Raw genomic sequence first — 15,929 nt, 5'->3', positions numbered from 1 at the left:
ATTTGCATAACTCATTGTCGACTGCACATGTACATGCACACCGGATTGGGGAAATGCGTTTGTGTTTTGTCTGTCATTAAGGATTAATATCGGGTGTAGGCTTTTTTCATTATAATTTGTCGGGGGTTGATGGTGAGATGAATTAGTGTAGAAGACAAATTATAAAAGTGTCTTGAAACAATTGTTCGTCGATTTTTGTGTGTGTGACTTTTTCCTACTAGAAAAGAGTGACAACTCTTTCATAATAAGTGTTACTCAGAAATGATAGCGGATTTCTAGTAAGTCTAGTCGTTTTTGTGGTTGAAATTCCGTCTAGTAAAAGAGTTTTAAATACATGTATTAGTTTTAAACATGTATTTGTTGAGTCTTGCAGAATCTTTTACTATATTAGGCTCCAAAATTCCACTCTCCCGAATTTTTATAAATAACTTTCTCCAAAATGATCAGTCTGAGTTCAATTGTTAATCCAATGCACTAAATATAATAGATATCCTGCTTCAATTTGAAATAATTGACAAGACTCTGGACTCCCACACACTTTTATTGTTGAAAATTAAAACGTGTTCTAAGTGGTTCCTGCACATATTCATCATGTAGTTTGAATCTTCATATCCAATAAAACATGTTTCTTTTCAATTTTCTATTCATGTGCATTTTCCTTTCGCCTATTACAGCAATTCAACTATTTCATTTCAATCCTATGGCATAACTCCGCCATTCAACATGATAGCAACCAATCTAGAATGCCACATTCAAAACAGCCTGCAAAACGTAGCATTCAACCTTTCTCGTCTGAACTGTATATTTTGCAAAGCTAAAAACAGCTTGAATAGGAATAGGATACGCGAAAGCAGACTTTTTCAGACTGACAGTGGGTAGCCGAATGGTTTGTGTATGTAAATACACAGTTTTCATTGCTCGCCTTTTTCCTACCCGATCTGCATTTCATTCAAAATAGTCTGTCTCTATTCAACTGCAGACTCTGACGTCACAGTTGTATGAACTCCACAGGAAAGGTCGCCAGTTCAAAACCCTCACTTTCATTGAGTTATTTTACTCGTTCAAAGTAGGGTATTACTCGTTATGAAACTGTTTTATTGATTTGATAGTCTGTTGTAGAAGGTTCTGGAGAGAGTTGCCTGAAAGTGGAAGAGTAATAAATTATATGATATTAGCTGGTGAGAGATAGGCATATGAAAGAGTTGCACAGAGAGTGAGGAAGTGAGGTAAAATAAGACGTGACTTTGTGTTCCCATCTACGTGTACAAACGTAAAATAAATATTAAATAAAGCCTTTAATGTTTCCAACAAAACAAATTATAAATTTAGAAATCTTCAAATACAAAAATTAGAATGTAAAATTGGCATACAAAAAAGACAAATTTTATTTTTTCTTCTTGTGGAAACCAGGCCCTATTGGGCATAAGCCCAGTTCTCACCATTTACTCCTACTCAGCGCAAGGTATTATGAAATTCATTGATTCATTTTCACAATAATATAGCAAATTACAATTTGAAAAAGTAGGAACTATGTTGACCACACTAACCAGTATTCGTGGTCAACTTACAGAAAAAATAGCATAATCATCATTACTAAACAAATTACAAAAATGGTTATAACTTGATTTTAAATTATATAAAATAAAATCAATTGATTTTTGAGTCCAGCATTAATTAAAAATCTCTTGCATTTCGTGACGTCTGCAAAGCAATGTGAACAAAAGTGACCAAAAATATACAACCAGTACAAGAATATAATTATTTTTATACATAAAAAATGGATCATTTTTTCTCACCTCTAAAACAACCAGTACAAAATTTATCTTTAATATTCAAAGAAGATACGGTTGAAACACCGTGTGCCCACTGCCTTCACAATGTCGTCATCCCATCTGATTCGTTGTCTACCAACTTTCCTTGTTCTTAAGTGAGGTTTCCAGAGCGTTAACTTCTTCGTCCGTCTTCTATTCTGATGACAAGATATGTTCTTATGTTCTTCCATATCTTCTGATATTCAGTACAAACATAATGCTGTACCAATTGCCCAGGAACATAGTACCAGAGATTATAGAATGTAAACATTCTAAACAGTATACATTCATATTTTATTATACTCAGTAATCAGTATTCATTCTATACAATATACATTCTATACATTATAGTCTGATGCCTAGTACAGAGTGGATACAAACCACACCATATTATTTGTACTCTTCTCTCCCATCTGCTCTCCTTCAGCCCACTCCCTCTCTCATCCCACTGAAGATGCGTCATCCATTGTTGGAGGGTATTGTTGAGTATTGCATTTCAGAGCACTCACTACAACTTGCACCTCTATTCAGCCCAGCATTACACGACGCAAGTGCATCAAGTATCAGTTTACAACTTGGGTCAACAACTCTAGCCAAACAATGTTGTTTCAAGAAGGGTGCGCATGAGTTTCACTTCAAACTATCAGCATTCCTCGTTGAATAGCACAGATGCTACACATTCAACTGATACTGAGAGGATGAAGTGAATATTGTAATAGCAGTTCTTGCTATTACTCATCGTTTGCGCAGTGGGTTGAATCCTAGAGGATTGTTGTCTAAGTAAACCTTGAATTATAGTAGTTGCTGGGTTCTGAATTGAAGGTAGCATACAGTAATTACAAATAAATACAACTATGATATAAAGACATTAACTAGTATACAGTTATATAGTAGCATCCTGAGTAACTTAACTCTTGTTTAGGTTTTAGTTTTGTTACTCTAATTTAATGATAAGAACTTCAGATTCAGTCAAGATTGCTGCTATCCAACTCTACAGTATTCTCAATCACTCCAATTTCAGATTTTATTTTTCTTAATTTGATAATAAAAAACTCAGACGCAGACGAGATTGTTGCTAGCCAACTGACCTGATTTATGAAGAGTTTCCAACTCTATTCAAACTGCAAATACTCAACATTACACAGTGTTATATAAAAGTCTTGATTATCAATTTAATTTCAACAAAAACCTTTTTTTTAATAATGATCTCTCTACTTGTCTATGATTGTATGAAAGACTGTTTATTTTAGGCATTCCAAATATTTTATGTTCCTTTATTATTATATAACGGGAATAATTTACTTTATCTCTATTCTAACCATACTATTTCCACCTTTCAAGCCTTTTATTCCATTAAGTAGCGGCCCTAATAATACATGTCATTCTATCAGGAGTGAATAGCTTAATTATTATATTCTTGAGATATTCTTCTCGAATCCTTCGCGTAGAGTTCCATGCTGATTGAGCCTCGAACCTTTATCTGGCTTAAATAATTGTATCAGTAGCAGTAGAGTTATAATTGGATGATTATCATTTTTCAGATGTTAGTCTTTTAAATACTTACTATTCCCAAAAAAATCGGGACACATCCTATATAGAACGCATTAGAAAGTATTAAATGGTTATTATTTTTGGGAAAATTTCTCAAATCGAGTCTCTGGACCTATTTCATCCAAACCGAACCGTAGTTTAGTTCGATAACCAGTAATGATAGTAATTATATCATAACTAGATTTTTCCTTCTAACTCAGTTATTATGGTGTTTCTTAACGATGATCTAGTTCACACGATCTCCAGCAACAACATTCGTGACCAATGTTATGCTATCAAGTCTTTCAGATTTCGTTAAGACTTCACGATCTTGTTGTTTATGCCTGATTAATCAATGCTGTACACCCTCACGAAAATCACGAACACTAGTTGTCTACACCAAATTTCCTCTCACAAGCACTTGTGAGAAAATGAATTTCGTGTACATGAAAAATTTCTTCTGGACCCGATTTTCATCGCGATATCTATTTCTGATTATTACTTTTGATACAGAGCTTTAGAGTATCTTTATTGGCTCTACTTAAGATTTCCTTTTCCATTGTAGTTATAACTATATCAACAAATTTAACAACTTATCTCGTCATTACAGTATTTCTCTAAGTTATCTCTCTAAGTTACCTCCAAACTAATAAACAAGGCTATAAATCCGAGTTAGCAGGAAATTGTGGGAATAATACAAACTCTTCCTCAATTAGAGCAAGTATATGAGTAGACCTTTGTCAAATTCATTCCGACTATTACGGTACCATTCATTATTAAATAAAAAGACTAAGAAATTGTCAATTACCATTCATTATTATCTTGAAGTGCACCACAGCGGCACTATAATTTCTCTCAAACGACACTTCTGAGTTTAATAGTTTGTTTCTACCATTGTGATAGTTTTATTCTCTAAAGGCTTCCATAAACAGGCTATTTATTCTCTAAAGGCTCCCCATAAACAGGCCACATCAAATAATCGGTCCCGACAGGCTGTAAACAGTCGTTAAGTCACGTCAGAGGCCCTGAAATTGATCAGTTGCGACCTGAGAAATCTAATACCTGACCTGAACCAGCTGGATTCTTGATATTATTGTAATGAAATGAGTATTTCATTTTTTGAAGAGTAAATGAAATTATGTCCAACAACCATTGGTTTTCTCAGTAGTCGGTAGTTCTTAAATCTAGTAGTCTAGTGTACAAATTCTATGTGTATGTTGTGTAAGGACTAGGTAGGTTTGTTGAAAGTGTATCCAGAATAATTAAAATCTTCGATTTTCAGCGTATTTACTTTTTTTCTAGTTTTCTTTGAGAACGATTAGAACAAAAAATTTCAAATTTGTTTCACAGATTCAATGCTAAGGCCAGGGCAAGACTAAGACACGTTCCAAGGCTGGTTCAAAGACATTTGAAAACATCCCAAAATCATGCCTAAAATCTTCTATTTCCAGTAATTTGTTTGAAAAAGTGTAACTGGCTTCTACTGCCATTTGGTGGAAGAATTTGGAATATCGTCTTGATTAATAAAATTGTTGATCACCAGGAGCGGAAATTGCAAATTTTTCAAAATTGTTCATCACCCAATTAATACTGACATCTTAAACACATTTATTCATACAATAAGTACATAATCAAAATGATAGGGGGGGGGGGAAAAATAAGGTAACCTTGTGCTATTCCTCTCCCAAATTTAGATAAGGTTACACCAGAGAAAACTCCTATAATGCTATTCTGTGGTTACACATAGTCTGAAATAGGTTAAGTCTTGTAGTCCTTCACTTCACAAAATTTTCAGTCCTTAATTATTTTCACAAAGCAGTTTTTCAAATTTAGATGCTTCAAAACCAAACATAGAAGAATATTTCATATTATTATTTAATAAATTAAATTTACTTTTCCATATTATTATTTCTAGAATAGGAAATATTAACATCTTTAAAGAAATAATTTTGAAGAAGGGCCGACTGACTTCAGAACTACTCTCAAATAATATTTTTTTACCAAATTAGAAAGAGTAGACTGATCTTAGAAATGTGTTTGAGGGCTTGTACATCACTCAGTTATTACCACCACCTACCGATAGGCTTTAAAACTACGTCACGAATAATTGTTGACCAATCAGGAGAAAGTGGGCGGGGCTTGGTGTACATCCGAGCAGTTGTACATCACCCAGTAAGCGCTACCATCTAGTGTCACTATTATAAACTAGGTCTCAATATTGCTGACCAATCATGGTTATGTAGCCGGAACTACAAAATAATGGCCAATCAGGAGAGAGTTAATTGACTAAATTGAGTTTGACTGAAGGTATGGAATGTGGATATCTATCGCGCTTTTGTTTTAGTTTTGCTGTGTTTCATTTTTTTTTCAAGTAAAAATAATAATTATATCGAGTGACCTAGCTGAATCAGGTCTGGTGTCAGAGTTTCCAGGTCGCAACTGAACAATTTCAGGGCCTCTGACATGACCCAACGACTTAACGGGTCCATCCGAAACACGGGATTTGAACCCGGGCCTCTGAATCATAATGCCAGCATCTGATCCACTCGACCACGTCCACTCCTTTTAAAAATAGTTTTCTAATATTGTAAAATTGTATCCTCTACACTACACTATCCTCATCCATTTCCAAAATAGTTATGGAGAGTAATCAAGGAAATAAATTCCCAACTATCCTCCCCTTACCCACACACCAGCCTGAGCCTCATATGGACAATATTCTTAGCAGAAACAAGTTCCCCTTCCTTTTTAATTTGATGGATATTGAATACTGCTATCTCAAGTACCATTCTAAGTGCAGGCTACTTATCTCGCATTGATTTTCGATAAAATGTGAGTTAGTAGATGCCTCTCCGTGCCGGGCTTTTCAGATTATGACAATGAGTGATGACTAATACATGTTTCTGCAAAGTGTCAGCATTGCTTGAATGGGAATCATTGGTGTTATTCATAAGGAATGCTGACAGTTGAAAGTGAATCTCACTATAGTTTATGATTATATGATTTGCCGGCGTGCCACTGAGGCATGTGAGTGGATAACATTGTTTGGCGATAAGTTAGTGACATCTATTCATCATGGCCGATAATAGGATTAGCCTAGGCTGGGGTGAGAAATGCTGATTTATCTTATTGGTTGGGGCTGGTGATGGGGTGTTGCAAGTGTTGCAAACGGTTGTGGATGAGAGTTAACTAGTTGACATAACTGTTGAAACGTTAACTGGAGAAGGTGGAGGAGAAAATGTAATGAGGGATAAAGAAGAAAGGTAGCGGAAGGACGGAAAAATAAGGAAGTAACGAAGAGAAATGAAAGAAAAGGTATCAGTTGAGAAGTAGTAAGAGGGAAAAGTTGTATAGAATTTAAAAACTAAATAGTTGTGTCTATTGTCTTTGAATAATTAAATATAGCAAAGAAGATGAAAGGAGTGAGAAAAAACTATGGAATGAAGAAGGAAGGAGTAGAAGAAGCATTAACTTGAGAACGTGAAGGAGAAGGACGGAAAAATAAGGAAGTAAGGAAGTGAAATGCGAGAAAAGGTATCAGTATAGAGAAGTAATAAGAGGGAGAAGTTGTATAAAATATAGCGAAGAAGATGAAAGGAGTGTGAAAAAACTATAAAATGGATAAAGAGGCAGTAAAAAGAAGCCTTAACTTGGGATGGTGATGGAGAAAGAAGAAATGAAGAGAAGGAGGGTAAAATAAGTTAATAAGGAAGGAAAATAGAGTTCGAAAATGAGAGGAAAAGGTATAAGTGAAGAAGTAGAGTAACAAGTTGGAGAAGCTGTACTGAGAAGATGAAGAGAGTGTAGAAAACTTGAAAAGGAGAAAATGGAAAAAGAGGAAGAAGAAAAAGAAGACCTAGGGATTCTTAGAAAGTATAACGGAAAAAGAAGGAGACGAAAAATATGAAAAGATGAGAGAATCAAGTTCGTTGGAGAAAGAGAAAAATAATAATATTATAGTAAAGAAAGATAAAAGATAGAAACTCAAAGCTAAAATAGATTTGAGATCATCAAAATCTTCGGATGAGATTACAAGAAATGATGGGATGAGAAATGAGTTCTTTCGTTTATCAACCGTTAATTTAACTAGTTGTAAGTTGAATCAACCCCATATCTAGTTGGATCAGTCTTGGGTCCAGGAGCTCCCTAGTCTTGCAATATTTAATATGCTAATGACTTTTTTGGCCTCCTGTGTTCCTTCAAATTAGCTAGCAGTGACTCATTTTTATCTGCAGGGCTGTTCATGATTTGACATGGGATGAAATATGTTTGAGGAGCTGTGATAATAGGAGTAGGATTATTGAGACATCTGTTTCGGGAAAAATATTCCATAATTTTCACAATGTCGAGTGAATACAAATGTTTTTACCATTATAGTTATAATCTAGAACAGGACATGCATTTCCTACCGTTAGTGACCAGCCTTATGGTGAAACTATTGAATATTTGTATGCTTCACAAATAGTTCTCATTTCAACTATTACAGTGCATACCAGATATATTTAGTTCCATTTCAGGTATTTACTGATGACAATATGGAGGTTAATATTCTGCTGAAAATGATGATGAATATTATTATCGGATTTACATTTTCATCCTGTCAAAAACAGTCGTTCATCCACAAAGTTCATATTTCAACTTGCATTAGTAAAATTATATCGTTACATGAGAACATGATCAATATTTATTCTGGTAGGGATATTACACGAGCATATTTTTGGGAGATGGAATATCATTTTGAAAATGGTTTCCTCTCTAATTACAAAATATCCTTTGGGAATATCCTATTCCTTTATGCATTGCCAATTTCATTTACCATTACCAATGAATTCAGCGACTGTTAAAGAGATAAATTGATTGAATTTTTGTAACAGGGAGTGTAATGAAAAATATATCCCTCTGAATGCTTGTTATATTTAGCTTATCACAGTAAAATAGGTTTATCACGGTAAAATATGATGAGAAATTCATTTTATAGAACCCTTTCGAGTGTCAGCTAACTCTTGCAACTTTTCCATTTTCCATTATTCATACATTTATGGTCGAGTAGTTCGATTCAAACGCGAAGTGAACCAATAGAAAAGCTTTTCCGGAGTGGAAATACCTTTTCAGTTTTTCCTTTCCTCTTATTTTCCGATCCGTGAATCGATTTGAATATAGTTCTTTGTTCTCTACGCTTTTGGAAGGGACGGAGGTAAAAATACGTATCTGGCTTCCACTGATAAAAAGCTTCCATCGAGGGTTTGATATGGAAATGGAATGGATCAGGAGGAAAAATGATTTTATTAGATTTTTCAGAGAAATGAATAAATTTTTTTGGAAAACACTTCCAATAAAATTTGTTTCCTTGCTTTTTATTTTCTCTTCAAAGAAAATAATTGGTCAATAGTGTTCTTTCAACAAGCAAAATATATATCGTGAGAGAAAGCATTAATTAACGAGTTGGCCCATGAACTCTCTGAGAAAAATTGATTCCATATTCGTAACTTTCACATAATATTGTCGGTGAACGCATTACTCCTAAGTCATTTATTTGATACAAAAATGCAACAGAGAAAACATTCATAACTATCAAGATATTTCTTCAAGTATTAAGGTAATTCCTAAATTAGAAAATAATGAGAGTGATAGAATTTTACATTCTATACCCTCTGTGATTAATTGACTCAGATAATTCTAATTCGTATAAAATAAATCACTGAGGGCCTATTGACCTTAAGGTTGAGTAGTACCAAAGAATCAGTAGTACCACAGGTAGTACCACAGAAGTAGTACAAGTAGTACCACAGAATCTCTCTTAGTTGATGGAACTACAAGCATTCTGCCGTCTATATGGAATAAAGAAAATTTGACTACTTCATCTCATGAAAATAATGTTCACTTCCTGTTCCACCTCACACATGTATTTGATGAAAATATAATACAGTAAATTCTTGTAGCACGTGGTCAATGAAATCGAATTCTGCAGTTCTAAATTTGTCGCAGTAATTCCCCTTCAACAGAATTGAAAAGCAATAACAAAGTTGGGCAATGCCATTCAGTTTATTGGAAAAAATATCTCGATGCTACTAGAGGGGAAAGAAAAGTGTAAGTCGATTGCTGGGAGAATATTCTATATCTGATGCTATTTCATTGATAGCATGGACAAGATTGGTAGATCAAAATGGGAGTGAGAGTAAGGGTAGAGTGAGCGAGTGGGAGTGAATGATAGGAAACGAGAGAGAAAGAGTGTGTGAGAGAATGATTGTACGATGATGCTTGAAGAGAGAAACGACAACAAAGTGAGACAGAATGTGAGAAATGAAAGGTTTTGATACAGGAAAATTTTACGAAAATAGAATCCATTGGAAATGTTGGAAGAAATAAACTGTAGTAAACTATTTACAGTACTACATTAATATAGTAAAGAGTATAAAGTGTTTCATATCAGGAAATAAACAATCTAAGTACCTTTTTTGAAAATTTTCACTCAACTTTACTGAATATTTTTACTCAAATTGAGACTCACTTGAAAATTACATTAAAAATGTTTAACAAGCGTACTTCGAATTTTTCTATTTATTTCTTTACTAGCAGGTAACCCGTGCTTCGCAAGGGTCTTTCTTAAAACTTGACGTAATGAAATCTAGAAGAATTCAAAATAGGCCTATAAGAATCCTCGGTTGATTAAGAATTTATATGCTGCATTTCAAGTAAATCAGTATGTCCACCTTTCAATTAAAAAAAGAAGTTGAATTCAAAATGGCGGAAAAAATTTGAGTGTGACGGAAAACCTGTTTTTATCATTCGAAAAGGATCCCCAATCATACCTATCTTCTAATTTCCCTTTTAAGAGAAATCTTCTGCTGCTTCCACACAAACTGGAAGCATGACAAATAATTGAAAACTTGACAAACTGAAAACTTGATGTAATCAAATCAATGAGTCAGTCATTCTATCAGGGCTCGAATAATTTTGATATTTTAATTAAATAAAAATGGAAGAATATATTTTCTTCATGTAAATAACAACATCCTTCATTCAAAGACATATTAACTGCATGCGTTTTCATATTGCCGATACAGCATTGATGAAACTGTAGACGTTTATTTAGCACTTTGTCTCAAAAATTGTTCTAGCTGAAAAATTAATAATCCATGCCACGTGTAGGCCTAAACATTGCATCAGGAAAACGAAGTTCCAAAACTATGTTTTTCAGGTAGAAAGCAATATAGAAACAGATGTTCCTTTTTTAATTTCGACCATATGATTTAGCAATTTTTGAATGAAATAGAATGTACCATTAATGAAATTTAAACATTAATTCTGAAAAATCTAGAAGGAAAATTAAAATTTGGGCTTCCAGGTGCACGAGATTGATATTTTTAGAATCTATGTGCAAAATTTGGAGATCTAAATCATTCCCTTTTTTCCGGTATGCAATCCACAAGTTGACATGTTTTGATACGAACAAACGAACACACGAACAAACACAACCCTACTCTCTCTTATTATGTAGATAATTGAGTGTAGCCCTAAGAAAAATGTTGATAGTGTTTCATATATATTTTAAGGGCTACATAAGGGCGTTCCTCATTAATTTGATCAGCTAGTTAAAATTATTGGTAGAAATTCAGTAGTGACATTACTATTACTTGATTATCATCATAAAATTCTTAATAATCTATATTGCTATTACCTTGTATTATGACAGAGTAGAGTGCTACAGTTCTGAGATCTCCCCATTCATTCACACCCCTCTCCATCATTCCTGATTATTTTTTTCTTTCACTCTCACTCGCCCCTGTTCTCTTTCTCTCTCAAACTCTCTCTTTCTCCACTGCTTCCTCTCTATAGTTGGACTGTTGGTAGTGGGGAGAGTAGAATCTAGTAGTAGTTGGCCGGTTGAGAGAGTAGAGGGGATCTATTGACACGGCAGTCAGGCCGAAGTTACAGGTTGAGTTGAGGTTAGTTTTGGTTGCTCTCTTGAGTCAAGCGGTTGTTTGAAACTTGTCGCTTTCGTCTAGCCGGCCGTCAAAACTCGCGTGCTTTTATTTATCGATTGAAGTTTCGAAGTTGGAAAGTTCGTAGGCTAGCAATTTCAAAGAATGTGAACTCGTGAATTGGTTTATAAGGATTGGAACGTTCTTTGTTTAGGAATTTTGAATTTGTAAAGTTCGTCACTTGAAAATTTTATAATTGAGACGTTCGTGGATTATACATTTTCAAGTTGAATTGAAAATTTTGTAGTAGAAAAGTTCTGCGATTAGTACTTATCAAATTATTTGTGGAGAAAGTTGGTGCTATTTTGTTGTTCTCCATATAAAATAAGTGGTTGGATCTATTTATTTAAATTGTGAGTGGAATTATTACTTATTTGAAGATTCAAGTTGGATTTTGTACCAAGAGCTGCTCATTTTTTAGTGTACTTGTGAGTTTTATCAAGTATTCTTGATGTGTCTCTTCTTTTTAATTCAGTTTTAGATTGTTTTTATGATAGGGTATAGTAGTGAGGTATTTTTTATCAACTATTCAGATTTTCTTCTGTATGATTCATGATTTTGCCTCAAATTTAAAAATAGTAATATTGATGATTCGGTTAGATTCTTGAACTTAGATCAGTAAGATCTTATATGTCCCTCATTGCTAACATTACACAAATGTTGTATGCCATCCTATGCATATCTAACCATATTTTAGCCATTAATCATAATTTAAAGAATTTTTATCTACAAGAATAATAATGTCGGATCAATCAATTTATCTGACCATGTTATAGATATGAAGTAATAACAACAATAGAAAAATATTAGTGAATAAGGATTATTTTTACAATCATAATCTATCATTCTAAATGTTTCTCTTATAATGTCACTGGGTCACAATCCATCAATAATTACAGTGTTTTGGATCTTGGATTCTACAGAATAATGATTATTCTGTTCAGTTCAACATGTAACCTAACCTTCGATACCTTCCTCAAGGGTGTACCCAAGACCCTTCATAACTAGAGAGTAAAGACCCTAACTTTGTGTCTCACAATTGAATTCTACTGAGTAATAGGTTCATTTCTACCATGATTACTTGAAGTAAATATTTTTTAGTAGTTGACAATATTGCTCATAAAGTTTGTATAAATATTATCTTATTCAGAATCCATATATTTTTGTTAAAATGACCTTGTATGGTTTCCTCATTTATAATAAAAATAATTCTCTAAATAGGCGCACTTTCTGCATAAAATGTTTCCCTATAGAACAAGATTTTAAATTTCCCAAAGTATCCTGTTTTTTTGTTAGTCAACCTTTTTTGTTGAAAATTCTCACAATTCAATTCTTCTATCTTGAGCAAACAAACCAAATTTCAAATGAAATTATTCCTCAAATGTTGTAAACAAACTTTAATATGTAATCTTTCGCGAAATTTATACATTTTAGATGTGCGTTGATTTTATATATGAGTAGTTTCTCTTATCTAGATTTAAGAGATTAGATTAGAATGCAATCATTCATTGTTAATAATTGATGCGTTTTGAGGTGTGATATTTACTAACAGGATTTAGACGCACAGTTCAGTGAACCGAAACCCACAAAATCCTGACATTTCCTAGTGATAAGCCGCTCGAAACTTAGTTTGTTGTTGATAGTTTGAGACAGCTCTGGCCAGTCTGTTTATAAGCGTTATCTTCGAAGAATACGAACAAAACTTTGTGTTTGGAAGTTGATTAGAAATAGGTACCTCATTAGCTGAAGACATCTTTATCAGTACTTTCCAATTAATATCTATTTCAAGTTAAAATAGTGTTATAGTACTAATTTTAAATTGGGTCAATACTTCTATATAAATTCATTGAATTATTTTTCACGTCACTTTTTGGATCAGGTTTTCGTCAAAAACCGTTCCTGCACACTATTAAATTTTCTGTGATATTTATCCTGTAAATTTTCCAATATTTGGAATATTTAATACGTAAATATCTGGAAATAAATTATTGGTTACCCAAGTTGAGCCATATCTTTTTCTATGCGGAATTGGATTCAAATCTATAATTCCTGTTATTACAACTACTATTCCCAATATTCCTCAACTATTAAGAAAATAAGATACACAGTGGGCCTTGATTAGGAATATTCTTACAATTCTCAAGCAATAGTTTATCTGGAGAGTAAAAAATCAAAGTACCCTCTTTTTAAAACTTGAGTAGCTCTCAACAAAAAAAAAATTAATCTCATAATTATTCTTGTGTATACGGAATAATATTGAAATAATAAATTACTTGTTTGAAGGAATAATTCGAGCAGCGTTTGGTACAAAACCAGTCTTCTGAATCTTTCGTATCTCTCAAATTTCATTAGATAATGGAATACCATGCAACCTCAACATATGGAAGTGATAAGTTGTATCTGCGATAATGGCTACTGAACATTAAGCTCAGATCCGTCAATTGTGAGTGATCCAGTGTGTGTGTGTGAGTGTCTTGATAAGATCGAGTGAATAATAATATTTGAACCAATATTTGAGCGATGCTTAGCACCAAGTGGGTTGTACCAACAACTCCTGGTGAACGAAAACCTCCCTCTACCTCGGAGAGCTTCCTCCGATGTTTGAAGAGGAGGTCACTCAGGGTGAGGAGGTCAAAGTCGTTGGTTATACAGGAGAAAAGGAAGTCGGGTGAGTGTCAACAAATTCCTGAAAATTGTAGCTCAAAATCCCAAGTATTTCTGAATTCACCAAACCTCTAAGTATTTTCAATCATTATTTATGTTGGGTTGAATTTATCACGTAAAATCTAATTGATGATAATATTATAAGTTCTTCTTACATTTTGTCACCAATTTCATTAGTGATTAGCTATGATCTTACTATGAAAATCATATTAAATTGAACTGAGCTAATACATGAGATTATATTTAGCGGTAGCTATACCTACTATGCTGTACCATCTATTCCATGAGATCAGCGGTAAAATTTTCTCAACATTCGAGAGTAGAGGTTTCTAGAAATGTTTTAGGTTTTCCTCTAAACTAAACGTCAGGAAATGATAACAAAAAATTTGAATTTCAATGCTTATTTACTCATTTCGGCGAGTCTTTTGTTGGTGGAATTATTAAACTGTAGAATAGATGTGAAAACGATGGTGCAGGTAAAATGTGTTCAATCCGTATACCTCCGAAAATATGGGAATTTATTATGTCAGCACAATTTTTATGACCTTTGATCTGATCTGATGATCAATGAAAAATTTCACCGTGCAAAATGCAAATGTTTTCTTTCCCTCCTGTAAAATTCTCTGACTTTTCAACTGCGCAAAATTGGGAATTTGTTGATAAAGCAAAATTCCATGACACTGAAATTCGTAGGTATCTCTGTTCTAAATGTTTAAAATGAAATGAAAGGTGAATTGTTGATGGAAAGGTTGGACAATTTTGTGGTTGTGAAGATGTTTGACACAAATTCTGCACGTTTCCTCCTCCAAGTTAGATTAGAAACATAATCATTATTAAACTTTGATGTTCAATCTGCAAACATTTGAATAGTTAATCGATCTGGATGTGGAATGTTTGTTTGTTGGGGACCAATCTGAAAATAAATTTTCTAATTTCAACCTCAAACTCTCTAGCGACTAACAATATTAATTTAATTATATTCATAATTAAATTTAGCCAAAGACAAATAATAATTACTACAAGTAAATATTGTAGTAATGATACTATAATTGTATTGAGATTGTACTTTCTATGAAGAATAAAGATAATTTCAATCTCAATAAAATTATAGTATCATTACTACAATATTTAATTGTAGTAATCATTTTTCTTTGGCTAAATTCAATTATGAACTTAATTGAATTAATATTTTTAGACGCTAGAGAGTATGAGCTTCTATCTCAAGATAGAAGCTACCGTATCCATCCGACCTACGCATGTATAATATTTTTCACACTTTGTGATAGTAAAAATAGGTTTATAACGATGAGGTTGTTTTTGATTACAGTATTTTCTTCCAATGAAAGTTTTATCATAGAGTTAAGATACCGTTTAATGGTTTTTTCCTCGCACAGTGTTTGTACTTTCTATGAAGAATAAAGATAATTTCAAACAATATACAATATACATATACAAAACTTGAAGAACGTTCCTCACATGGGCATAGCCTGTGTGCGAGGAAAAAACCATTAAACGGTATCTTAAATCTATGATAAAACTTTCATTGAAAGAAAATAATAATAAAAAACAACCTCATTCTAATAAACCTATTTCTACTATCACAATGTGTGAATATTATACATGCGTAGGTCGGATGGATACGGTAGCTTCTATCTTGAGATCTGTGATATTTAATCAATAATCCAGGCTCTATTTACAGTTTTAATCCAACAAATAAGCTCCAATCCGATGTTACCCTTGTTTTTCGTGCCTCAGTAGGATACTAAATGATAATATCCATGGCGTAATTTCCCCTGCCATAAAGTATGTGACCTTTCCAAATGTCATCACCCGCCCATTCGCTACTAAAAGGAAAGTTCACTGTTTCAATTAGGCCTACTGCCATATAAAATTCTAGGATACGGAAAAGCTGTACGTTTGTACGTAATTTGATATGAAGAAC

The 15,929-nt window shown here is 33.3% G+C and overlaps 1 protein-coding gene across 3 annotated transcripts in view; it reads left to right on the top strand.

Moving 5' to 3' along the window:
* Window positions 1–15,929, top strand: part of LOC111043392 (centaurin-gamma-1A) — a 264,095-nt gene that overhangs the window by 145,037 nt on the left and 103,129 nt on the right. The window contains exons 1-2 of one of the 3 annotated variants that reach the window (XM_039434913.1): window positions 11,264–11,676; window positions 13,676–13,991. The exons of 1 other annotated variant lie outside the window; for it this stretch is intronic. In XM_039434913.1, coding sequence (XP_039290847.1) covers window positions 13,844–13,991 — 148 coding nt within the window. In that variant the 5' untranslated portion in view covers window positions 11,264–11,676; window positions 13,676–13,843. Of the gene's footprint in view, window positions 1–11,263; window positions 11,752–13,675; window positions 13,992–15,929 lie in introns of those variants that run through there. One more of the 3 variants, XM_039434912.1, reaches the window with a different exon arrangement.

This window comes from Nilaparvata lugens, chromosome 8 (assembly GCF_014356525.2).
Source record: "Nilaparvata lugens isolate BPH chromosome 8, ASM1435652v1, whole genome shotgun sequence".
NCBI classification, from domain to species: Eukaryota; Metazoa; Arthropoda; class Insecta; order Hemiptera; family Delphacidae; genus Nilaparvata; species Nilaparvata lugens.
This window is presented reverse-complemented; position numbering and strand designations above follow the sequence as displayed.